Below are 23,168 nucleotides of genomic sequence, written 5' to 3'. Positions count from 1 at the left end.
AGGAAATGGAAGAGGCAGGTGGAAGAGGGAGAGAGTAAGGAAATGGAAGAGGCAGGTGGAAGGGGGAGAGAGTAAGGAAATGGAAGAGGCAGGTGAAAGGGGGAGAGAGTAAGGAAATGGAAGAGGCAGGTGGAAGGGGGAGAGAGTAAGGAAATGGAAGAGGCAGGTGGAAGGGGGAGAGAGTAAGGAAATGGAAGAGGCAGGTGGAAGAGGGAGAGAGTAAGGAAATGGAAGAGGCAGGTGGAAGGGGGAGAGAGTAAGGAAATGGAAGAGGCAGGTGGAAGAGGGAGAGAGTAAGGAAATGGAAGAGGCAAGTGGAAGAGGGAGAGAGTAAGGAAATGGAAGAGGTAAGTGGAAGAGGGAGAGAGTAAGGAAATGGAAGGGGGAGAGAGTAAGGAAATGGAAGAGGCAAGTGGAAGAGGGAGAGAGTAAGGAAATGGAAGAGGCAGGTGGAAGAGGGAGAGAGTAAGAAAATGGAAGAGGGAGGTGGAAGAGGGAGAGAGTAAGAAAATGGAAGAGGCAGGTGGAAGAGGTAGAGTAAGGAAATGGAAGAGGCAAGTGGAAGAGGGAGAGAGTAAGAAAATGGAAGAGGTAAGTGGAAGAGGGAGAGAGTAAGGAAATGGAAGAGGCAGGTGGAAGGGGGAGAGAGTAAGAAAATGGAAGAGGCAGGTGGAAGGGGGAGAGAGTAAGGAAATGGAAGAGGCAGGTGGAAGGGGGAGAGAGTAAGGAAATGGAAGAGGCAGGTGGAAGGGGGAGAGAGTAAGGAAATGGAAGAGGCAGGTGGAAGGGGGAGAGAGTAAGGAAATGGAAGAGGCAGGTGGAAGAGGGAGAGAGTAAGGAAATGGAAGAGGCAGGTGGAAGGGGGAGAGAGTAAGGAAATGGAAGAGGCAGGTGGAAGAGGGAGAGAGTAAGGAAATGGAAGAGGCAAGTGGAAGAGGGAGAGAGTAAGGAAATGGAAGAGGCAGGTGGAAGGGGGAGAGAGTAAGGAAATGGAAGAGGGAGAGAGTAAGGAAATGGAAGAGGCAAGTGGAAGAGGGAGAGAGTAAGGAAATGGAAGAGGCAGGTGGAAGAGGGAGAGAGTAAGGAAATGGAAGAGGCAGGTGAAAGGGGGAGAGAGTAAGGAAATGGAAGAGGCAGGTGGAAGGGGGAGAGAGTAAGGAAATGGAAGAGGCAGGTGGAAGGGGGAGAGAGCAAGGAAATGGAAGAGGCAGGTGGAAGAGGGAGAGAGTAAGGAAATGGAAGAGGCAGGTGGAAGGGGGAGAGAGTAAGGAAATGGAAGAGGCAGGTGGAAGGGGGAGAGAGTAAGGAAATGGAAGAGGCAGGTGGAAGAGGGAGAGAGTAAGGAAATGGAAGAGGCAAGTGGAAGAGGGAGAGAGTAAGGAAATGGAAGAGGTAAGTGGAAGAGGGAGAGAGTAAGGAAATGGAAGGGGGAGAGAGTAAGGAAATGGAAGAGGCAAGTGGAAGAGGGAGAGAGTAAGGAAATGGAAGAGGCATGTGGAAGAGGGAGAGAGTAAGAAAATGGAAGAGGCAGGTGGAAGAGGGAGAGAGTAAGAAAATGGAAGAGGCAGGTGGAAGAGGTAGAGTAAGGAAATGGAAGAGGCAAGTGGAAGAGGGAGAGAGTAAGAAAATGGAAGAGGTAAGTGGAAGAGGGAGAGAGTAAGGAAATGGAAGAGGCAGGTGGAAGGGGGAGAGAGTAAGAAAATGGAAGAGGCAGGTGGAAGGGGAGAGAGTAAGGAAATGGAAGAGGCAGGTGGAAGAGGGAGAGAGTAAGGAAATGGAAGAGGCAGGTGGAAGGGGGAGAGAGTAAGGAAATGGAAGAGGCAGGTGGAAGAGGGAGAGAGTAAGGAAATGGAAGAGGCAGGTGGAAGAGGGAGAGAGTAAGGAAATGGAAGAGGCAAGTGGAAGAGGGAGAGAGTAAGGAAATGGAAGAGGCAGGTGGAAGAGGGAGAGAGTAAGGAAATGGAAGAGGCAGGTGGAAGGGGGAGAGAGTAAGGAAATGGAAGAGGCAGGTGGAAGAGGGAGAGAGTAAGGAAATGGAAGAGGCAAGTGGAAGAGGGAGAGAGTAAGGAAATGGAAGAGGTAAGTGGAAGAGGGAGAGAGTAAGGAAATGGAAGGGGGAGAGAGTAAGGAAATGGAAGAGGCAAGTGGAAGAGGGAGAGAGTACGGAAATGGAAGAGGCAGGTGGAAGGGGGAGAGAGTAAGGAAATGGAAGAGGCAGGTGGAAGGGGGAGAGAGTAAGGAAATGGAAGAGGCAGGTGGAAGAGGGAGAGAGTAAGGAAATGGAAGAGGCAAGTGGAAGAGGGAGAGAGTAAGGAAATGGAAGAGGTAAGTGGAAGAGGGAGAGAGTAAGGAAATGGAAGGGGGAGAGAGTAAGGAAATGGAAGAGGCAAGTGGAAGAGGGAGAGAGTAAGGAAATGGAAGAGGCAAGTGGAAGGGGGAGAGAGTAAGGAAATGGAAGAGGCAGGTGGAAGGGGAGAGAGTAAGGAAATGGAAGAGGCAGGTGGAAGGGGGAGAGAGTAAGGAAATGGAAGAGGCAGGTGGAAGGGGGAGAGAGTAAGGAAATGGAAGAGGCAGGTGGAAGGGGAGAGAGTAAGGAAATGGAAGAGGCAGGTGGAAGGGGGAGAGAGTAAGGAAATGGAAGAGGCAGGTGGAAGGGGGAGAGAGTAAGGAAATGGAAGAGGCAGGTGAAAGGGGGAGAGAGTAAGGAAATGGAAGAGGCAGGTGGAAGGGGGAGAGAGTAAGGAAATGGAAGAGGCAGGTGGAAGGGGGAGAGAGTAAGGAAATGGAAGAGGCAGGTGGAAGAGGGAGAGAGTAAGGAAATGGAAGAGGCAGGTGGAAGGGGGAGAGAGTAAGGAAATGGAAGAGGCAGGTGGAAGAGGGAGAGAGTAAGGAAATGGAAGAGGCAAGTGGAAGAGGGAGAGAGTAAGGAAATGGAAGAGGTAAGTGGAAGAGGGAGAGAGTAAGGAAATGGAAGGGGGAGAGAGTAAGGAAATGGAAGAGGCAAGTGGAAGAGGGAGAGAGTACGGAAATGGAAGAGGCAGGTGGAAGGGGGAGAGAGTACGGAAATGGAAGAGGCAGGTGGAAGGGGGAGAGAGTAAGGAAATGGAAGAGGCAGGTGGAAGAGGGAGAGTAAGGAAATGGAAGAGGCAAGTGGAAGAGGGAGAGAGTAAGAAAATGGAAGAGGTAAGTGGAAGAGGGAGAGAGTAAGGAAATGGAAGAGGCAGGTGGAAAGAGGAGAGAGTAAGAAAATGGAAGAGGCAGGTGGAAGGGGGAGAGAGTAAGGAAATGGAAGAGGCAGGTGGAAGAGGGAGAGAGTAAGGAAATGGAAGAGGCAGGTGGAAGGGGGAGAGAGTAAGGAAATGGAAGAGGCAGGTGGAAGAGGGAGAGAGTAAGGAAATGGAAGAGGCAGGTGGAAGGGGGAGAGAGTAAGGAAATGGAAGAGGCAGGTGGAAGAGGGAGAGAGTAAGGAAATGGAAGAGGCAAGTGGAAGAGGGAGAGAGTAAGGAAATGGAAGAGGCAGGGGGAAGGGGAGAGAGTAAGAAAATGGAAGAGGCAGGTGGAAGAGGGAGAGAGTAAGGAAATGGAAGAGGCAAGTGGAAGAGGGAGAGAGTAAGGACATGGAAGAGGCAGGTGGAAGGGGGAGATAGTACGGAAATGGAAGAGGCAGGTGGAAGGGGGAGAGAGTACGGAAATGGAAGAGGCAGGTGGAAGGGGGAGAGAGTAAGGAAATGGAAGAGGCAGGTGGAAGGGGGAGAGAGTAAGGAAATGGAAGAGGCAGGTGGAAGGGGGAGAGAGTAAGAAAATGGAAGAGGCAGGTGGAAGGGGGAGAGAGTAAGGAAATGGAAGAGGCAGGTGGAAGAGGGAGAGAGTAAGGAAATGGAAGAGGCAGGTGGAAGGGGGAGAGAGTAAGGAAATGGAAGAGGCAAGTGGAAGGGGGAGAGAGTAAGGACATGGAAGAGGCAGGTGGAAGGGGAAGAGAGTAAGGAACTTGTCTGTTGGTCCTGAATTAACAAACAAAATTGGTGAAAGAAAGTTGTGATGAATAAAAAAAGATACTCGTTTCATTGAAGGACAAAAAACTGACAGCTTCAATCGCACAGGGATTATGAACTGATACACAAAACAACGTTAGATTTAAATTTTTATACAACATTTTTGCAACCAATAGAATTTAAAATGTATATATATTTGACCTTTATTTAACTAGGTAAGTCAGTTAAGAACAAATACTTTTGATGGCCTAGGAACAGAATGTTATATATAGGGGGGATACAACCATCCCTGCTCTGCAGACTGTGCTGCGAAGAGACAGAATCATTTGATTTGTTTTGGTTCTGTCCATATGTACAGTTCAAGTCGGAAGTTTACATACACTTTGGTTGGAGTCATTAAAACTCCAACCACTCCCTACATTTCTTGTTAACAAACTATAGTTTTGGCAAGTCGGTTAGGACATCTACTTTGTGCATGACACTGAATTTTTCCAAAAATTGTATTTTTTTTAACCTTTATTTAAAAGGCAAGTCAGTTAAGAACAGTGGGTTAACTGCCTGTTCAGGGGCAGAATGACAGATTTGTACCTTGTCAGCTCGGGGGTTTGAACTTACAACCTTTTGGTTACTGGTCCAACTCTATAACCACTAGGCCACCCTGCCGCCACTTACAATTCACTGTATCACAATTCCAGTGGGTCAAGCATTTACAAACACTAATTTGACTGTGCCTTAAAACAGCTTGTAAAATTCCAGCAAATTATGTCATGGCTTTAGAAGCTTCTGATAGGCTAATTGACATCACTTGAGTCAATTGGAGGTGTACCTGTGGATGTATTTCAAGGCCTACTGTAACGGTATTCTTCATGTGAAAGAGAGTCGGAATAAAATGCGGCGTGGCTATTGAGATTCATGTTTAATGAAAAAACAAAGGAAACACGAATCAGTACAAAACAATAAACGTAACGTGAAAACTGAAACAGCTTAAACTGGTGTAAACTAAAACAAGACAGGAACAATCACCCACGACACACTCAAAGAATATGGCTGCCTAAATATGGTTCCCAATCAGAGACAGCGATAAACACCTGCCTCTGATTGAGAACCACTTCAGACAGCCATAGACTAAGCTAGAAAACCCCACTAAGCTACAATCCCCATACCTGTGAAAAACCCCAAGACAGAAACACACCACATACCAAAACCCATGTCACACCCTGGCCTCACCAAATAAATAAAGAAAACAACAAATACTAAGACCAGGGCATGACACCGACCTTCAAACTCAGTGCCTCTTTGCTTGACATCAGGGGAAAATCAAAAGAAATCAGCCAAGACCTCAAAACAAATTGTAGACCTCCACAAGTCTTGTTCATCCTTGGGAGCAATTTCCAATCGCCTGAAGGTACGACTTTCATCTGTACAAACAATAATATGCAAGTATTAACACCATGGGACCATGCAGCCGTCATACCGCTCCGGAAGGAGACGCATTCTGTCTCCTAAAGATGAACGTGCTTTGCTGCGAAAAGTGCAAATCAATCCCAGAACAACAGCAAAGGACCGTGTGAAGATGCTGGAGGAAACAGGTACAAAAATATTTATATCCATAGTAAAAGGAGTCCTATATCGACATAACCTGAAAGGCCGCTCAGCAAGGAAGAAGCCACTGCTCCAAAGCCACCATAAAAAAGCCAGACTACGGTTTGCAAATGCACATGGGGACAAAGGTCGTACTTTTTGGAGAAATATCCTCTGATCTGATGAAACAAAAATAGAACTGTTTGGCCATAATGACCATCGTTATGTTTGGAGGAAAAAGGGGGAGGCTTACAAGCCGAAGAACACCATCCCAACCGTGAAGCACGGGGGTGGCAGCATCATGTTGTGGGGGTGCTTTGCCGCAGGAGGGACTAGTGCATTTCACAAAATAGATTGCATCATGAGGAAGATAATTACGTGGATATACTGAACCAACATCTCAAGACATCAGTCAGGAAGTTAATGCTTGGTCGCAAATGGGTCTTCCAAATGGACAATGACCCCAAGCATACTTCCAAAGTTGTGTCAAAATGGCTTAAGGACAACAAAGTCTAGGTATTTTAGTGGCCATCACAAAGCCCTGACTTCAATTCCATAGAAAATTTGTGGGCAGAACTGGAAAAGCGTGTGCGAGCAAGGAGGCCTACAAACCTGACTCAGTTACGCCAGCTCTGTCAGGAGGAATGGACCAAAATTCACCCAACTTATTGTGGGAAGCAATTGGAAAACTACCCAAGTTAAACGATTTAAAGGCAATGCTACCAAATACTAATTGAGTGTATGTAAACTTCTGACCCACAGGGAATGTGATGAAATATGTTTTAATGAATATCTAAGGAAGTGTTATATAACATTTTTGTAAAATGAATGGATTCACATACAACAGTGTATGTAATTTCCGACTTCAACTGTATATGTTTGTATGATCTCTGTGGTAACTGTTCACTAAGGATAACTCTGATGCTATCTATATGGTTGTATGATCTCTGTGGTAACTTGTATCTGGACAGAGGGATCTCTGATCTCCTATATGGATGTATGATCTCTGTGGTAACTTGTATCTGGACAGAGGGAACTCTGATGTACTATATGGATGTATGATCTCTGTGGTAACTTGTATCTGGACAGAGGGAACTCTGATGTACTATATGGATGTATGATCTCTGTGGTAACTTGTATCTGGACAGAGGGAACTCTGATCTCCTATATGGATGTATGATCTCTGTGGTAACTTGTATCTGGACAGAGGGATCTCTGATCTCCTATATGGATGTATGATCCCTGTGGTAACTTGTATCTGGACAGAGGGATCTCTGATCTCCTATATGGATGTATGATCTCTGTGGTAACTTGTATCTGGACAGAGGGAACTCTGATGTACTATATGGATGTATGATCTCTGTGGTAACTTGTATCTGGACAGAGGGAACTCTGATGTACTATATGGATGTATGATCTCTGTGGTAACTTGTATCTGGACAGAGGGAACTCTGATCTCCTATATGGATGTATGATCTCTGTGGTAACTTGTATCTGGACAGAGGGATCTCTGATCTCCTATATGGATGTATGATCTCTGTGGTAACTTGTATCTGGACAGAGGGAACTCTGATGTACTATATGGATGTATGATCTCTGTGGTAACTTGTATCTGGACAGAGGGATCTCTGATCTCCTATATGGATGTATGATCTCTGTGGTAACTTGTATCTGGACAGAGGGAACTCTGATGTACTATATGCAAAGAGGTTTTATTGTCTTCTCAGGAATTGTGTCTTTTTCTCTCTGTTGGTCTCATCCCCCACACCAGCCCTTAGATGTTGTGACACCCTGAGGAGATTTGGCCTTGGTGGTTAGGTTACACTGTAAACTTGGTATCGTTTGACTGGTCGTTGGTTTGGGGTTGAGAAGGTTATACCTTCAGATCTAATAAATGTAAACAAAATAAAATTGTTCTCTATCTTCTAGCTTCATGTCTTGTATGTGAATCCATTCATTTGACAAAGTTGTTATATAACACTTCCTTTTGATATTCGCTTCTCATGACCATTCCTTGATCTTAGCCAGCTAAACTCATAATACTTGATTTCATGTGGCTAAACCATTTATTTTTATTTTTTGTACCCTAATTTTACCAGGTGCGTTGACTGAGAACATGTTATCATTTACAGCAACGACCTGGGGAATAGTTACAGGGGAGAAGAGTGGGGATGAATGAGCCAATTGTACGCTGGGGATGATTAGGTGGCCGTAACTGTATGAGGGCCAGATTGGGAATTTTTGCATATTGCTAATTATCTTTATGAGGTCAGATAAACATTTTAATAGGCTAATAATTGCTTAGTCTTTATTGTGAGTCGCATGTGAGGTATTTATAATATCATATGTATCAAGGAATGGTCATGAGAAGCAAGTATTATATAATAACTTTGTAAAATTAATGGATTCACATACAAGACCTAAAGCTTGAGTTACAAAGACTTAACAAGCATTACAAGACATCATTTTAAGCATATACATGGCTGATGGGTGACTGAATTCTTTGGATATTTTTCGGGCTTTCCTCTGTAGTGCATTGTGGTCGAGGGCGGTGCGTTTACCATACCAAGCAGTGGTGCAGCCAGTCAAAATGCTCTCGATGGTGCAACTGTAGAGTGTCTTGAGGATCTGAGGGCCCATGCCAAGTCTTTTCAGCCTTCTGAGGGTGAAGAGGTGTTGTCGTGCGGGTGTGTGTCAATGGACATTGTTAAGTCCGTTGAAATGTCGACACCAAGGAACTTGAAGCTCTCGACGCGCTCCACTACAGCCCTGTTGATGTGGATGAAGCTCTACCCTCTTCCTCCTGTAGTCCCCGACCAGCTCCTATTCAGACGTTGATGTGGATGAGGCATGCTCTACCCTCTTCCTCCAGAAGTCCATGACCAGCTCCTATTCAGACGTTGATGTGGATGAGGCATGCTCTACCCTCTTCCTCCAGAAGTCCATGACCAGCTCCTATTCAGACGTTGATGTGGATGAGGCATGCTCTCCACTCTTCCTCCTGTAGTCCCCGACCAGCTCCTATTCAGACGTTGATGTGGATGAGGCATGCTCTACCCTCTTCCTCCTGTAGTCCACGACCAGCTCCTATTCAGACGTTGATGTGGATGAAGCTCTACCCTCTTCCTCCAGAAGTCCATGACCAGCTCCTATTCAGACGTTGATGTGGATGAGGCATGCTCTCCACTCTTCCTCCTGTAGTCCCCGACCAGCTCCTATTCAGACATTGATGTGGATGAGGCATGCTCTCCACTCTTCCTCCTGTAGTCCCCGACCAGCTCCTATTCAGACGTTGATGTGGATGAGGCATGCTCTCCACTCTTCCTCCTGTAGTCCCCGACCAGCTCCTATTCAGACGTTGATGTGGATGAGGCTCTCCACTCTTCCTCCTGAAGTCCACGACCAGCTCCTATTCAGACGTTGATGTGGATGAGGCTCTCCCCTCTTCCTCCTGTAGTCCCCGACCAGCTCCTATTCAGACGTTGATGTGGATGAGGCATGCTCTACACTCTTCCTCCTGTAGTCCATGACCAGCTCCTATTCAGACGTTGATGTGGATGAGGCGTGCTCTCCCCTCTTCCTCCAGAAGTCCATGACCAGCTCCTATTCAGACGTTGATGTGGATGAAGCTCTCCCCTCTTCCTCCTGAAGTCCATGACCAGCTCCTATTCAGACGTTGATGTGGATGAGGCTCTCCACTCTTCCTCCTGAAGTCCACGACCAGCTCCTATTCAGACGTTGATGTGGATGAAGCTCTCCCCTCTTCCTCCTGAAGTCCATGACCAGCTCCTATTCAGACGTTGATGTGGATGAGGCGTGCTCTCCCCTCTTCCTCCTGAAGTCCACGACCAGCTCCTATTCAGACGTTGATGTGGATGAGGCTCTACCCTCTTCCTCCTGTAGTCCATGACCAGCTCCTATTCAGACGTTGATGTGGATGAGGCTCTCCACTCTTCCTCCTGAAGTCCATGACCAGCTCCTATTCAGACGTTGATGTGGATGAAGCTCTCCACTCTTCCTCCTGTAGTCCCCGACCAGCTCCTATTCAGACGTTGTTGTGGATGAGGCATGCTCTACCCTCTTCCTCCTGAAGTCCATGACCAGCTCCTATTCAGACGTTGATGTGGATGAAGCTCTCCACTCTTCCTCCTGTAGTCCCCGACCAGCTCCTATTCAGACGTTGATGTGGATGAGGCGTGCTCTCCACTCTTCCTCCTGAAGTCCACGACCAGCTCCTATTCAGACGTTGATGTGGATGAAGCTCTCCACTCTTCCTCCTGTAGTCCCCGACCAGCTCCTATTCAGACGTTGATGTGGATGAAGCTCTCCACTCTTCCTCCTGTAGTCCCCGACCAGCTCCTATTCAGACGTTGATGTGGATGAGGCGTGCTCTCCACTCTTCCTCCTGAAGTCCACGACCAGCTCCTATTCAGACGTTGATGTGGATGAGGCATGCTCTCCACTCTTCCTCCTGTAGTCCCCGACCAGCTCCTATTCAGACGTTGATGTGGATGAGGCATGCTCTCCACTCTTCCTCCTGTAGTCCCCGACCAGCTCCTATTCAGACGTTGATGTGGATGAGGCATGCTCTCCACTCTTCCTCCTGAAGTCCACGACCAGCTCCTATTCAGACGTTGATGTGGATGAGGCATGCTCTCCCCTCTTCCTCCTGAAGTCCATGACCAGCTCCTATTCAGACGTTGATGTGGATGAGGCATGCTCTCCCCTCTTCCTCCAGAAGTCCACGACCAGCTCCTATTCAGACGTTGATGTGGATGAAGCTCTACCCTCTTCCTCCTGAAGTCCACGACCAGCTCCTATTCAGACGTTGATGTGGATGAGGCATGCTCTCCACTCTTCCTCCTGTAGTCCCCGACCAGCTCCTATTCAGACGTTGATGTGGATGAAGCTCTCCACTCTTCCTCCTGTAGTCCATGACCAGCTCCTATTCAGACGTTGATGTGGATGAGGCATGCTCTCCACTCTTCCTCCTGTAGTCCCCGACCAGCTCCTATTCAGACGTTGATGTGGATGAGGCATGCTCTCCCCTCTTCCTCCTGAAGTCCATGACCAGCTCCTATTCAGACATTGATGTGGATGAGGCATGCTCTCCCCTCTTCCTCCTGAAGTCCATGACCAGCTCCTATTCAGATGTTGATGTGGATGAGGCATGCTCTCCACTCTTCCTCCTGTAGTCCCCGACCAGCTCCTATTCAGACGTTGATGTGGATGAGGCATGCTCTCCACTCTTCCTCCAGAAGTCCATGACCAGCTCCTATTCAGACGTTGATGTGGATGAGGCATGCTCTCCCCTCTTCCTCCTGTAGTCCACGACCAGCTCCTATTCAGATGTTGATGTGGATGAGGCATGCTCTCCCCTCTTCCTCCTGAAGTCCATGACCAGCTCCTATTCAGACATTGATGTGGATGAGGCATGCTCTCCACTCTTCCTCCTGTAGTCCCCGACCAGCTCCTATTCAGACGTTGATGTGGATGAGGCATGCTCTCCACTCTTCCTCCAGAAGTCCATGACCAGCTCCTATTCAGACGTTGATGTGGATGAGGCATGCTCTCCCCTCTTCCTCCTGTAGTCCACGACCAGCTCCTATTCAGATGTTGATGTGGATGAGGCATGCTCTCCCCTCTTCCTCCTGAAGTCCATGACCAGCTCCTATTCAGACATTGATGTGGATGAGGCATGCTCTCCCCTCTTCCTCCTGAAGTCCATGACCAGCTCCTATTCAGACATTGATGTGGATGAAGCTCTACCCTCTTCCTCCTGTAGTCCCCGACCAGCTCCTATTCAGACGTTGATGTGGATGAGGCATGCTCTCCCCTCTTCCTCCTGAAGTCCATGACCAGCTCCTATTCAGACGTTGATGTGGATGAGGCATGCTCTCCCCTCTTCCTCCTGAAGTCCATGACCAGCTCCTATTCAGACGTTGATGTGGATGAGGCATGCTCTCCACTCTTCCTCCTGAAGTCCATGACCAGCTCCTATTCAGACGTTGATGTGGATGAAGCTCTCCACTCTTCCTCCAGAAGTCCACGACCAGCTCCTATTCAGACGTTGATGTGGATGAAGCTCTCCACTCTTCCTCCAGAAGTCCACGACCAGTTCCTATTCAGACGTTGATGTGGATGAAGCTCTACCCTCTTCCTCCTGAAGTCCATGACCAGCTCCTATTCAGACGTTGATGTGGATGAAGCTCTCCCCTCTTCCTCCTGTAGTCCATGACCAGCTCCTATTCAGACGTTGATGTGGATGAGGCATGCTCTCCCCTCTTCCTCCTGAAGTCCATGACCAGCTCCTATTCAGACGTTGATGTGGATGAAGCTCTCCACTCTTCCTCCTGTAGTCCCCGACCAGCTCCTATTCAGACGTTGATGTGGATGAGGCATGCTCTCCACTCTTCCTCCTGAAGTCCATGACCAGCTCCTATTCAGACGTTGATGTGGATGAGGCATGCTCTCCCCTCTTCCTCCTGAAGTCCATGACCAGCTCCTATTCAGACGTTGATGTGGATGAAGCTCTCCACTCTTCCTCCTGTAGTACCCGACCAGCTCCTATTCAGACGTTGATGTGGATGAGGCGTGCTCTCCACTCTTCCTCCTGAAGTCCACGACCAGCTCCTATTCAGATGTTGATGTGGATGAGGCATGCTCTCCACTCTTCCTCCAGAAGTCCACGACCAGCTCCTATTCAGACGTTGATGTGGATGAAGCTCTACCCTCTTCCTCCTGAAGTCCACGACCAGCTCCTATTCAGACGTTGATGTGGATGAGGCGTGCTCTCCACTCTTCCTCCTGAAGTCCATGACCAGCTCCTATTCAGACGTTGATGTGGATGAAGCTCTCCCCTCTTCCTCCTGAAGTCCACGACCAGCTCCTATTCAGACGTTGATGTGGATGAGGCATGCTCTCCCCTCTTCCTCCTGAAGTCCATGACCAGCTCCTATTCAGACGTTGATGTGGATGAAGCTCTCCACTCTTCCTCCTGTAGTCCCCGACCAGCTCCTATTCAGACGTTGATGTGGATGAGGCGTGCTCTCCACTCTTCCTCCTGAAGTCCACGACCAGCTCCTATTCAGATGTTGATGTGGATGAGGCATGCTCTCCACTCTTCCTCCTGAAGTCCACGACCAGCTCCTATTCAGACGTTGATGTGGATGAGGCATGCTCTCCACTCTTCCTCCTGTAGTCCCCGACCAGCTCCTATTCAGACGTTGATGTGGATGAGGCATGCTCTCCACTCTTCCTCCTGTAGTCCCCGACCAGCTCCTATTCAGACGTTGATGTGGATGAGGCATGCTCTCCCTCTTCCTCCTGTAGTCCCCGACCAGCTCCTATTCAGACGTTGATGTGGATGAGGCATGCTCTCCACTCTTCCTCCTGTAGTCCCCGACCAGCTCCTATTCAGATGTTGATGTGGATGAGGCATGCTCTCCACTCTTCCTCCTGAAGTCCACGACCAGCTCCTATTCAGATGTTGATGTGGATGAGGCATGCTCTCCCCTCTTCCTCCTGAAGTCCACGACCAGCTCCTATTCAGATGTTGATGTGGATGAGGCATGCTCTCCCCTCTTCCTCCTGAAGTCCACGACCAGCTCCTATTCAGATGTTGATGTGGATGAGGCATGCTCTCCCCTCTTCCTCCTGTAGTCCACGACCAGCTCCTATTCAGACGTTGATGTGGATGAGGCATGCTCTCCACTCTTCCTCCTGAAGTCCATGACCAGCTCCTATTCAGACGTTGATGTGGATGAGGCATGCTCTCCACTCTTCCTCCTGAAGTCCATGACCAGTTCCTATTCAGACGTTGATGTGGATGAGGCATGCTCTCCACTCTTCCTCCTGAAGTCCATGACCAGTTCCTATTCAGACGTTGATGTGGATGAGGCATGCTCTCCACTCTTCCTCCTGTAGTCCATGACCAGTTCCTATTCAGACGTTGATGTGGATGAGGCATGCTCTCCACTCTTCCTCCTGAAGTCCATGACCAGTTCCTATTCAGATGTTGATGTGGATGAGGCATGCTCTCCCCTCTTCCTCCTGTAGTCCCCGACCAGCTCCTATTCAGATGTTGATGTGGATGAGGCATGCTCTCCACTCTTCCTCCTGTAGTCCCCGACCAGCTCCTATTCAGATGTTGATGTGGATGAGGCATGCTCTCCACTCTTCCTCCTGTAGTCCATGACCAGCTCCTATTCAGACGTTGATGTGGATGAGGCATGCTCTCCACTCTTCCTCCTGTAGTCCCCGACCAGCTCCTATTCAGATGTTGATGTGGATGAGGCATGCTCTCCACTCTTCCTCCTGTAGTCCATGACCAGCTCCTATTCAGATGTTGATGTGGATGAGGCATGCTCTCCACTCTTCCTCCTGTAGTCCCCGACCAGCTCCTATTCAGATGTTGATGTGGATGAGGCATGCTCTCCACTCTTCCTCCTGTAGTCCCCGACCAGCTCCTATTCAGATGTTGATGTGGATGAGGCATGCTCTCCACTCTTCCTCCTGTAGTCCCCGACCAGCTCCTATTCAGACGTTGATGTGGATGAGGCATGCTCTCCACTCTTCCTCCTGTAGTCCCCGACCAGCTCCTATTCAGATGTTGATGTGGATGAGGCATGCTCTCCACTCTTCCTCCTGTAGTCCATGACCAGCTCCTATTCAGATGTTGATGTGGATGAGGCATGCTCTCCACTCTTCCTCCTGTAGTCCATGACCAGCTCCTATTCAGATGTTGATGTGGATGAGGCATGCTCTCCACTCTTCCTCCTGTAGTCCATGACCAGCTCCTATTCAGACGTTGATGTGGATGAGGCATGCTCTCCACTCTTCCTCCTGAAGTCCATGACCAGTTCCTATTCAGACGTTGATGTGGATGAGGCATGCTCTCCACTCTTCCTCCTGTAGTCCCCGACCAGCTCCTATTCAGACGTTGATGTGGATGAGGCATGCTCTCCCCTCTTCCTCCTGTAGTCCCCGACCAGCTCCTATTCAGATGTTGATGTGGATGAGGCATGCTCTCCACTCTTCCTCCTGTAGTCCATGACCAGCTCCTATTCAGACGTTGATGTGGATGAGGCGTGCTCTCCCCTCTTCCTCCTGAAGTCCACGACCAGCTCCTATTCAGACGTTGATGTGGATGAGGCATGCTCTCCACTCTTCCTCCTGTAGTCCCCGACCAGCTCCTATTCAGATGTTGATGTGGATGAGGCATGCTCTCCACTCTTCCTCCTGTAGTCCCCGACCAGCTCCTATTCAGACGTTGATGTGGATGAGGCATGCTCTCCACTCTTCCTCCTGTAGTCCATGACCAGCTCCTATTCAGACGTTGATGTGGATGAGGCATGCTCTCCCCTCTTCCTCCTGTAGTCCCCGACCAGTTCCTATTCAGACGTTGATGTGGATGAGGCATGCTCTCCACTCTTCCTCCTGTAGTCCCCGACCAGCTCCTATTCAGACGTTGATGTGGATGAGGCATGCTCTCCCCTCTTCCTCCAGAAGTCCACGACCAGCTCCTATTCAGACGTTGATGTGGATGAGGCATGCTCTCCACTCTTCCTCCTGTAGTCCACGACCAGCTCCTATTCAGACGTTGATGTGGATGAGGCATGCTCTCCACTCTTCCTCCTGTAGTCCACGACCAGCTCCTATTCAGACGTTGATGTGGATGAAGCTCTCCCCTCTTCCTCCTGTAGTCCATGACCAGCTCCTATTCAGACGTTGATGTGGATGAGGCATGCTCTCCCCTCTTCCTCCTGTAGTCCCCGACCAGTTCCTATTCAGACGTTGATGTGGATGAGGCATGCTCTCCACTCTTCCTACTGTAGTCCCCGACCAGCTCCTATTCAGACGTTGATGTGGATGAGGCATGCTCTCCCCTCTTCCTCCAGAAGTCCACGACCAGCTCCTATTCAGACGTTGATGTGGATGAGGCATGCTCTCCCCTCTTCCTCCAGAAGTCCATGACCAGCTCCTATTCAGAAAGACTCAATCATCGTACATACCTGTCTCAAACTGACACAATGGTCAATTGTCTGTGTCTCTCTGTCTCTCTCTTACAGCCGCTTGCAGATTCAGGACAGCCAGGGTTTCCAATAGAGGAGATGAAACGGTGTCTTGTTTTGAGCCAAGAGGAAGTAATGACCCTGTGTGCAGGACAGGATTGAAAAGCTCGGAGGGCTGCTGTGTTTACATTACAAACGACCAGGCGTGGTTGAAGTGGGACGAGAAAATAACATTGCGATGTGACAGCACACATTATGGTGAGGACTCTAATTAGTCTGTGTGTTGTGTGAGAAAATATTAATTCAAATCTATTTTTGTTTCAGGGAACAGCGATGGTGAATGTGCCAGCAATCAATCTAGTGAGTAAAAGATAGTAGTCTCCTCAACATAATAGACAACTTACACTGACTAGACAGTTCTGAAAAGGCAAATCTATGCTCTATACTCTTTCCCCCCTGTCCATCTCCTCTTTCTCCCCTGTCCATCTCCTCTTTCCCCCCTGTCCATCTCCTCTTTCCCCCCTGTCCATCTCCTCTTTCCCCCTGTCCATCTCCTCTTTCCCCCCTGTCCATCTCCTCTTTCTCCCCTGTCCATCTCTTCTTTCTCCCCTGTCCATCTCCTCTTTCCCCCTGTCCATCTCCTCTTTCCCCCCGGTCCTTCTCCCCTGTCCATCTCCTCTTTCCCCCTGTCCATCTCCTCTTTCCCCCTGTCCATCTCCTCTTTCCCCCTGTCCATCTCCTCTTTCCCCCTGTCCATCTCCCCTGTCCATCTCCTCTTTCCCCCTGTCCATCTCCTCTTTCCCCCTGTCCATCTCCTCTTTCCCCCTGTCCATCTCCCCTGTCCATCTCCTCTTTCCCCCTTTCCATCTCCTCTTTCCCCCCTGTCCATCTCCTCTTTCCCCCTGTCCATCTCCTCTTTCCCCCCTGTCCATCTCCTCTTTCCCCCCTGTCCATCTCCCCTGTCCATCTCCTCTTTCCCCCTGTCCATCTCCTCTTTCCCCCTGTCCATCTCCTCTTTCCCCCTGTCCATCTCCTCTTTCCCCCTGTCCATCTCCTCTTTCCCCCTGTCCATCTCCTCTTTCCCCCTGTCCATCTCCTCTTTCCCCCTGTCCATCTCCTCTTTCCCCCTGTCCATCTCCCCTGTCCATCTCCTCTTTCCCCCTGTCCATCTCCTCTTTCCCCCCTGTCCATCTCCTCTTTCCCCCCTGTCCATCTCCTCTTTCCCCCCTGTCTCCAACAGTTTGGCATAAGTATGACAGAAAACACCACAGAACCTTTGTTTTTCTCTGTCAGGCCTTGACTGTGATGGAGAGATTTCTGCCAACACGACACCTGGCACAGACACACCTGGCACAGACACACCTGGTACAGACACACCTGGCACAGACACACCTGGTACAGACACACCTGGCACAGACACACCTGGTACAGACACACCTGGCACAGACACACCTGGCACAGACACACCTGGCACAGACACACCTGGTACAGACACACCTGGCACAGACACACCTGGCACAGACACACCTGGCACAGACACACCTGGCACAGACACACCTGGCACAGACACACCTGGTACAGACACACCTGGCACAGACACACCTGGCACAGACACACCTGGCACAGACACACCTGGTACAAACCTATTTCAAACATTATTAGCTATCTTTTATGTGTCCATTTGTCATAACCTAACCGGTTTAAAATAACTTTGATAAATACACATGTATAAATGCTTATCACAGGTAAAACAGTAATGGAGGACAGACCCAATAGACCCCCCCCAGTGGGAGTGCAGTATCTATGTTCCTCCCCACATGTCTATGTGCTGCTTCTCCCCAGAACAAATGCCCAAAGCTAGATGGGTGGGAGTGTATGCCACCTGGTTGACCTGGTTGATTTGACCGGATGTTGAATATGGACACGTATTCACAAAGTACCTGAGAGTAAGAGTGCTGATCTATAATCACTTTAGCCTTTAAGATAAAAATGCACACAATTACGTTAAAGCAGCACTCACTCTGTGAATGAGACCTGCTTTCAGGTTATGACCCCATGGTTTTGTTTATTTGTATGAGAATTAAGCAATAAGGCCCGAAGGGGGTGTGGTATATGGCCAGTATACCACACGTAAAGGCTGTTCTTATGCGCGACGCAACACAGAGTGCCTGGATACAGCCCTTAAGTGTGGTATATTGGCCATATATCACAAAAAACCCGAGGTGCCTTATTGCTATTATAAACTGTTGTTACTGTTGTAATTAGAGCTGTAAAAATACATACCCGTGGTGTACAGTCTGATATACCACGGCTGTCAGCCAATCAGCATTCAGGTCTTGAACTACACTTGCTTTTCCTCTTTTAGTTCTACAGACAAGATATAACATCTGAGTTGAATTTGTTACATTACAATTGATTTCACTGTAACACTGACTTTCACAGGACAGCAGAACACTACCCAGAACGGGACACCCACTGCCAGACCAAGAGGTACGTTTTTTGGCAAAACAGCCAGACACACTTGCGTTTGTTGTTGGATATTTTTGTGCAGTAGATGCCGTGTGCCTCCTAGAGAAATTAATAGCGATTCAAAGACCATGGATGCGCTTAAAACTCAGGGATGCAAACTTGTCACCTTTAGGTGAAATTCGCCGTTTTGAATCCAAAATACGTGATTCGTGTAGATCCGATTAGAAAAGGTTGGGAGGGAGGGGGGCTTTGGATCAATACTGACTGTAAGAGGACGAGTGATGTGCGTTTGGATCAATACTGACTGTAAGAGGACGAGTGATGTGCGTTTGGATCAATACTGACTGTAAGAGGACGAGTGATGTGCGTTTGGATCAATACTGACTGTAAGAGGATGAGTGATGTGCGTTTGGATCAATACTGACTGTAAGAGGACGAGTGATGTGCGTTTGGATCAATACTGACTGTAAGAGGATGAGTGATGTGCGTTTGGATCAATACTGACTGTAAGAGGATGAGTGATGTGCATTTGGATCAATACTGACTGTAAGAGGACGAGTGATGTGCGTTTGGATCAATACTGACTGTAAGAGGATGAGTGATGTGCGTTTGGATCAATACTGACTGTAAGAGGACGAGTGATGTGCGTTTGGATCAATACTGACTGTAAGAGGACGAGTGATGTGCATTTGGATCAATACTGACTGTAAGAGGACGAGTGATGTGCATTTGGATCAATACTGACTGTAAGAGGATGAGTGATGTGCGTTTGGATCAATACTGACTGTAAGAGGACGAGTGATGTGCGTTTGGATCAATACTGACTGTAAGAGGATGAGTGATGTGCGTTTGGATCAATACTGACTGTAAGAGGATGAGTGATGTGCGTTTGGATCAATACTGACTGTAAGAGGATGAGTGATGTGCGTTTGGATCAATACTGACTGTAAGAGGATGAGTGATGTGCGTTTGGATCAATACTGACTGTAAGAGGACGAGTGATGTGCGTTTGGATCAATACTGACTGTAAGAGGACGAGTAATGTGCGTTTGGATCAATACTGACTGTAAGAGGACGAGTGATGTGCGTTTGGATCAATACTGACTGTAAGAGGACGAGTAATGTGCGTTTGGATCAATACTGACTGTAAGAGGACGAGTGATGTGCGTTTGGATCAATACTGACTGTAAGAGGACGAGTGATGTGCGTTTGGATCAATACTGACTGTAAGAGGACGAGTGATGTGCGTTTGGATCAATACTGACTGTAAGAGGATGAGTGATGTGCGTTTGGATCAATACTGACTGTAAGAGGATGAATGATGTGCGTTTTGGATCAATACTGACTGTAAGAGGATGAATGATGTGCGTTTGGATCAATACTGACTGTAAGAGGATGAATGATGTGCGTTTTGGATCAATACTGACTGTAAGAGGATGAATGATGTGCGTTTTGGATCAATACTGACTGTAAGAGGATGAATGATGTGCGTTTTGGATCAATACTGACTGTAAGAGGATGAATGATGTGCGTTTTGGATCAATACTGACTGTAAGAGGATGAATGATGTGCGTTTGGATCAATACTGACTGTATCCAAGACTCAGCCAATTGTTCACATAACAACAGAATGCAGCGCAGCACCTCGACTGAAGAGAGAAGAGACAACAAACTTACTAGTTACAGCATCAGCGCCGTCCCCTAAACGATAACGAAGAGGTAACGTTAGGTGAGCAGCCTGACTACAGAGACGGGGGTGATGAAGGTAACGTTAGGTGAGCAGCCTGACTACAGAGACGGGGGTGATGAAGGTAACGTTAGGTGAGCAGCCTGACCACGGAGACGGGGGTGATGAAGGTAGCAGCCTGACCACGGAGACGGGGGTGATGAAGGTAACGTTAGGTGAGCAGCCTGACCACGGAGACGGGGGTGATGAAGGTAACGTTAGGTGAGCAGCCTGACTACAGAGACGGGGGTGATGAAGGTAACGTTAGGTGAGCAGCCTGACCACGGAGACGGGGGTGATGAAGGTAACGTTAGGTGAGCAGCCTGACTACAGAGACGGGGGTGATGAAGGTAACGTTAGGTGAGCAGCCTGACCACGGAGACGGGGGTGATGAAGGTAACGTTAGGTGAGCAGCCTGACCACGGAGACGGGGGTGATGAAGATAACGTTAGATGAGCAGCCTGACCACGGAGACGGGGGTGATGAAGGTAACGTTAGGTGAGCAGCCTGACCACGGAGACGGGGGTGATGAAGGTAACGTTAGGTGAGCAGCCTGACCACGGAGACGGGGGTGATGAAGGTAAAGTTAGGTGAGCAGCCTGACCACGGAGACGGGGGTGATGAAGGTAGCAGCCTGACCACGGAGACGGGGGTGATGAAGATCACTTCATGAACTGTATCCTAAAAAAACACCTGGCATTTGGAAAGTTTGAGGTGAGGGGAGAAGGTGTGATGGAACACATATTGTTAGCATTGTTAAGTATCTTGCTAGCTTGATTAGCTTAACTGATCAAATAATTGAGTTTTTATGGTGCGAAAATTAGCTGTCTAATAAAGTCAGACGGCTAACGTTGATGCGCTAACGTTAGTAACCAAACCAATTCGCAATAGTATTAACTGGTATATGATTACTGGCCGTTGTTGTGCGTGTATGTGTGTTATATTAAACAGAGGAGGGAGTAAAATGTAGGCAAGCAATAAACATTTCAGAACAACTACTAGTCAAATAATACATTGGAGAGATGACACATTTTGGCAAAGATATTTATTTATAGACTAATACACTTGAAACAAATAGCCAAACTGAAAACTGCAGACATTACTCCTGCCTTCTAGCAGGGGGGAGTTTTTCGGGCACAACACCGTTCCTCAAGTTATAACGCAACGGGTTAGTTGCCAGGGTCCTCCAGTAAGCAATCTGTGTGAAATGTTAACTAGCTAACGAACTAATGTTTCCCTCTAAAGTATGTGGTTCATTTTCAGAATGGGAGAATTAGTTTAAAATGAGGTGTTGCTTGATAAACAAGTAGATTTGGGGTTAAAGTGTAGCTGGAGCTGGGCCTGGCTTAAACTGGATGCCACTATAGAGGTGAAAGGAACACCACACTTCCCTCTTTCCCACTTTTGCTGGCACATTGTAGAACAGATGTCCACAGGCAGAAAGTGTACAATGTACTAATGTGTAGCCCAAAGATAATGCTTTTGTTGTTTTGAACTTGACAGTAACACGTGTGAATGAGGGGGATTATCATTTTTTTAAACTCGGTGAATGTTATTTTTGCACACAGCCTTGTGCACTTGATCAATGTTTACTATAGTGGCCACTATAATACAGCAACAATAGAATGCCTGTTTCATTCTATTTCTACTTTAAGATGTTTTTTCCCCAAGTGCAATATTTATGTGTGTGGTCATAAGCGTTCTATTATGAAGGCTGTCATGGTAACAAGCATTCTATTATAAAGGCTGTCATGGTAACAAGCATTCTATTATGAAGGCTGTCATGGTAACAAGCATTCTATTGGATTCATGCTGTCATGGTAACAAGCATTCTATTATGAAGGCTGTCATGGTAACAAGTATTCTATTGTACAGGCCATCATGGCTAACTGCAATATTAGAGTATTGTTTTGTTCTCAAGACTTACAGTAAAGTCTTGGTAACAAATACCATTAGATTGCTTTCTTTACATGTTTTAGCTGTGAGTCAGGTTCACATGAATCACTTTTTATTTTACACACAGAGACTGATCATGTAGATCATATTCTTTGTTGTTTAATTAGTTCAAATCTGCATTTCCTCCTAGCAGGGATTTTGTGCATATTTCAGTGTCACCTTTTTGGGCCCTCAGCAGTTTGTATTCCTGAAAGATGAAGCCACGTCCCATGACATTGTTTGTGTAGATCCAGCTATATGCCTCCAACCCAGATGATTGGAAAAGATCATCCCTGTCTAATATCCTGTTGTCTTGGTTTTATTCAGTGCCTATTTTTCTATTCATTTGGGGTGGAGGAATATAGTTGGATCTACACAAACAATGTCATGGTACGTGACGCTTGATCTAAACAACCGGTTTTGTTGGACGTGGTTTCATTTTGGCAGACTACTTTAGAGACCTGAAAACATCTAACAGATTTCTATTTGAAAGTGTCGTGTCCCTTGAGGTTGTCTACGTTGTTGATATTATTCCATCATTCCTTTTTAGAGGTTTCGCTTCATGGATAGACAGAGAAATGTCTCATGAACTCATTGGTTAACTCATTCTCTTTCTCTCATTCTCATTTCAGGTAGACTGTTCCTGTTACTCCCAGTCAGCATGGCAGCTGTGATTCTACTGGGAACGGCATCCTACAAACACTGGAAGAAGTTGGACTCTATGTCTTGTTGTTGTCCTTGATGGCTTTTGTTTTGGAAATATATCTGTTTTCCTTAGATTTTCTGTTTTTTCTCTTTTGTTCATTTTGTCGGTTGTTGGTGCGTTGGGGGATGGTGACTTGGGGGGGGGGGTCTCAGGAGAACTGTTTGGGGGATCTTGGAGGGCTGGTGGCCTGGCGGTTTGCAGCTTGGGCTGGTAGCTGATAACCATTGATGTCCCAGGAGCAGGAGTAGCAAACACTGTTGAAGTGTATAATTGTAATTCATACATGCAGACACTGCATCATTAAAATGGTGGAGTTTGATATGACTGAAAAAGAACGTCTCAGAGATTTATACTTGAACCACACCTTTATTTGCCAAGGAAGAGAACATGATCAGTGAATATATTCAATGTACAGGCTGCAATGTGGGGAACCAGGGACGCTCTGCACAGGTCAACAGTCACCCTCGAAACAAGGGGAAACACTACTTCAAACACATGGTGTGACTTGCTGTATCTTACAAAGTTGTGGTTAATCAGATATAGGGAGGGGTGGTCATCATGAGGTTTAACTGAGATGAAGAAATACTGAACAACACAATAACAGGAACTGAGCAACTGTTATAACTAGGGGTTGATACCAGAACAGTAAGAATCTATACATCGACGGAGGGAGGACTCCAAGAAGCGCCAAGAGGCGGGATCTACATGAGCGCCTGCGATAGGCTGAGCAAGTCTAAACCACTCTCT

The 23,168-nt window shown here is 47.7% G+C and overlaps 1 protein-coding gene across 5 annotated transcripts in view; it reads left to right on the top strand.

Moving 5' to 3' along the window:
* LOC135506189 (tumor necrosis factor receptor superfamily member 10C-like) overlaps window positions 1–22,492 on the top strand; it is a 28,679-nt gene extending 6,187 nt beyond the window's left edge. The window contains exons 2-7 of one of the 5 annotated variants that reach the window (XR_010450349.1): window positions 15,644–15,844; window positions 15,911–15,946; window positions 16,880–16,951; window positions 17,429–17,532; window positions 18,029–18,076; window positions 22,348–22,492. Coding sequence is in view for 4 of the 5 variants with exons in the window: in XM_064925676.1 (XP_064781748.1) it covers window positions 15,644–15,844; window positions 15,911–15,946; window positions 16,880–17,221; window positions 18,029–18,076; window positions 22,348–22,457 (737 nt within the window). In the remaining variant the exon portion in view is untranslated. Of the gene's footprint in view, window positions 1–15,643; window positions 15,845–15,910; window positions 15,947–16,879; window positions 17,222–17,428; window positions 17,533–18,028; window positions 18,077–22,347 lie in introns of all 5 variants that reach the window. The other 4 variants (XM_064925679.1, XM_064925677.1, XM_064925676.1 and 1 more) reach the window with 4 other exon arrangements.
* Window positions 22,493–23,168: the final 676 nt, after the last annotated feature.

The sequence above is a fragment of the Oncorhynchus masou genome, chromosome 19 (assembly GCF_036934945.1).
Source record: "Oncorhynchus masou masou isolate Uvic2021 chromosome 19, UVic_Omas_1.1, whole genome shotgun sequence".
Lineage (NCBI taxonomy): Eukaryota > Metazoa > Chordata > Actinopteri > Salmoniformes > Salmonidae > Oncorhynchus > Oncorhynchus masou.
The sequence above is the reverse complement of the archived record's forward strand: the minus strand, read 5'-3'. Positions and strand labels throughout refer to the sequence as shown.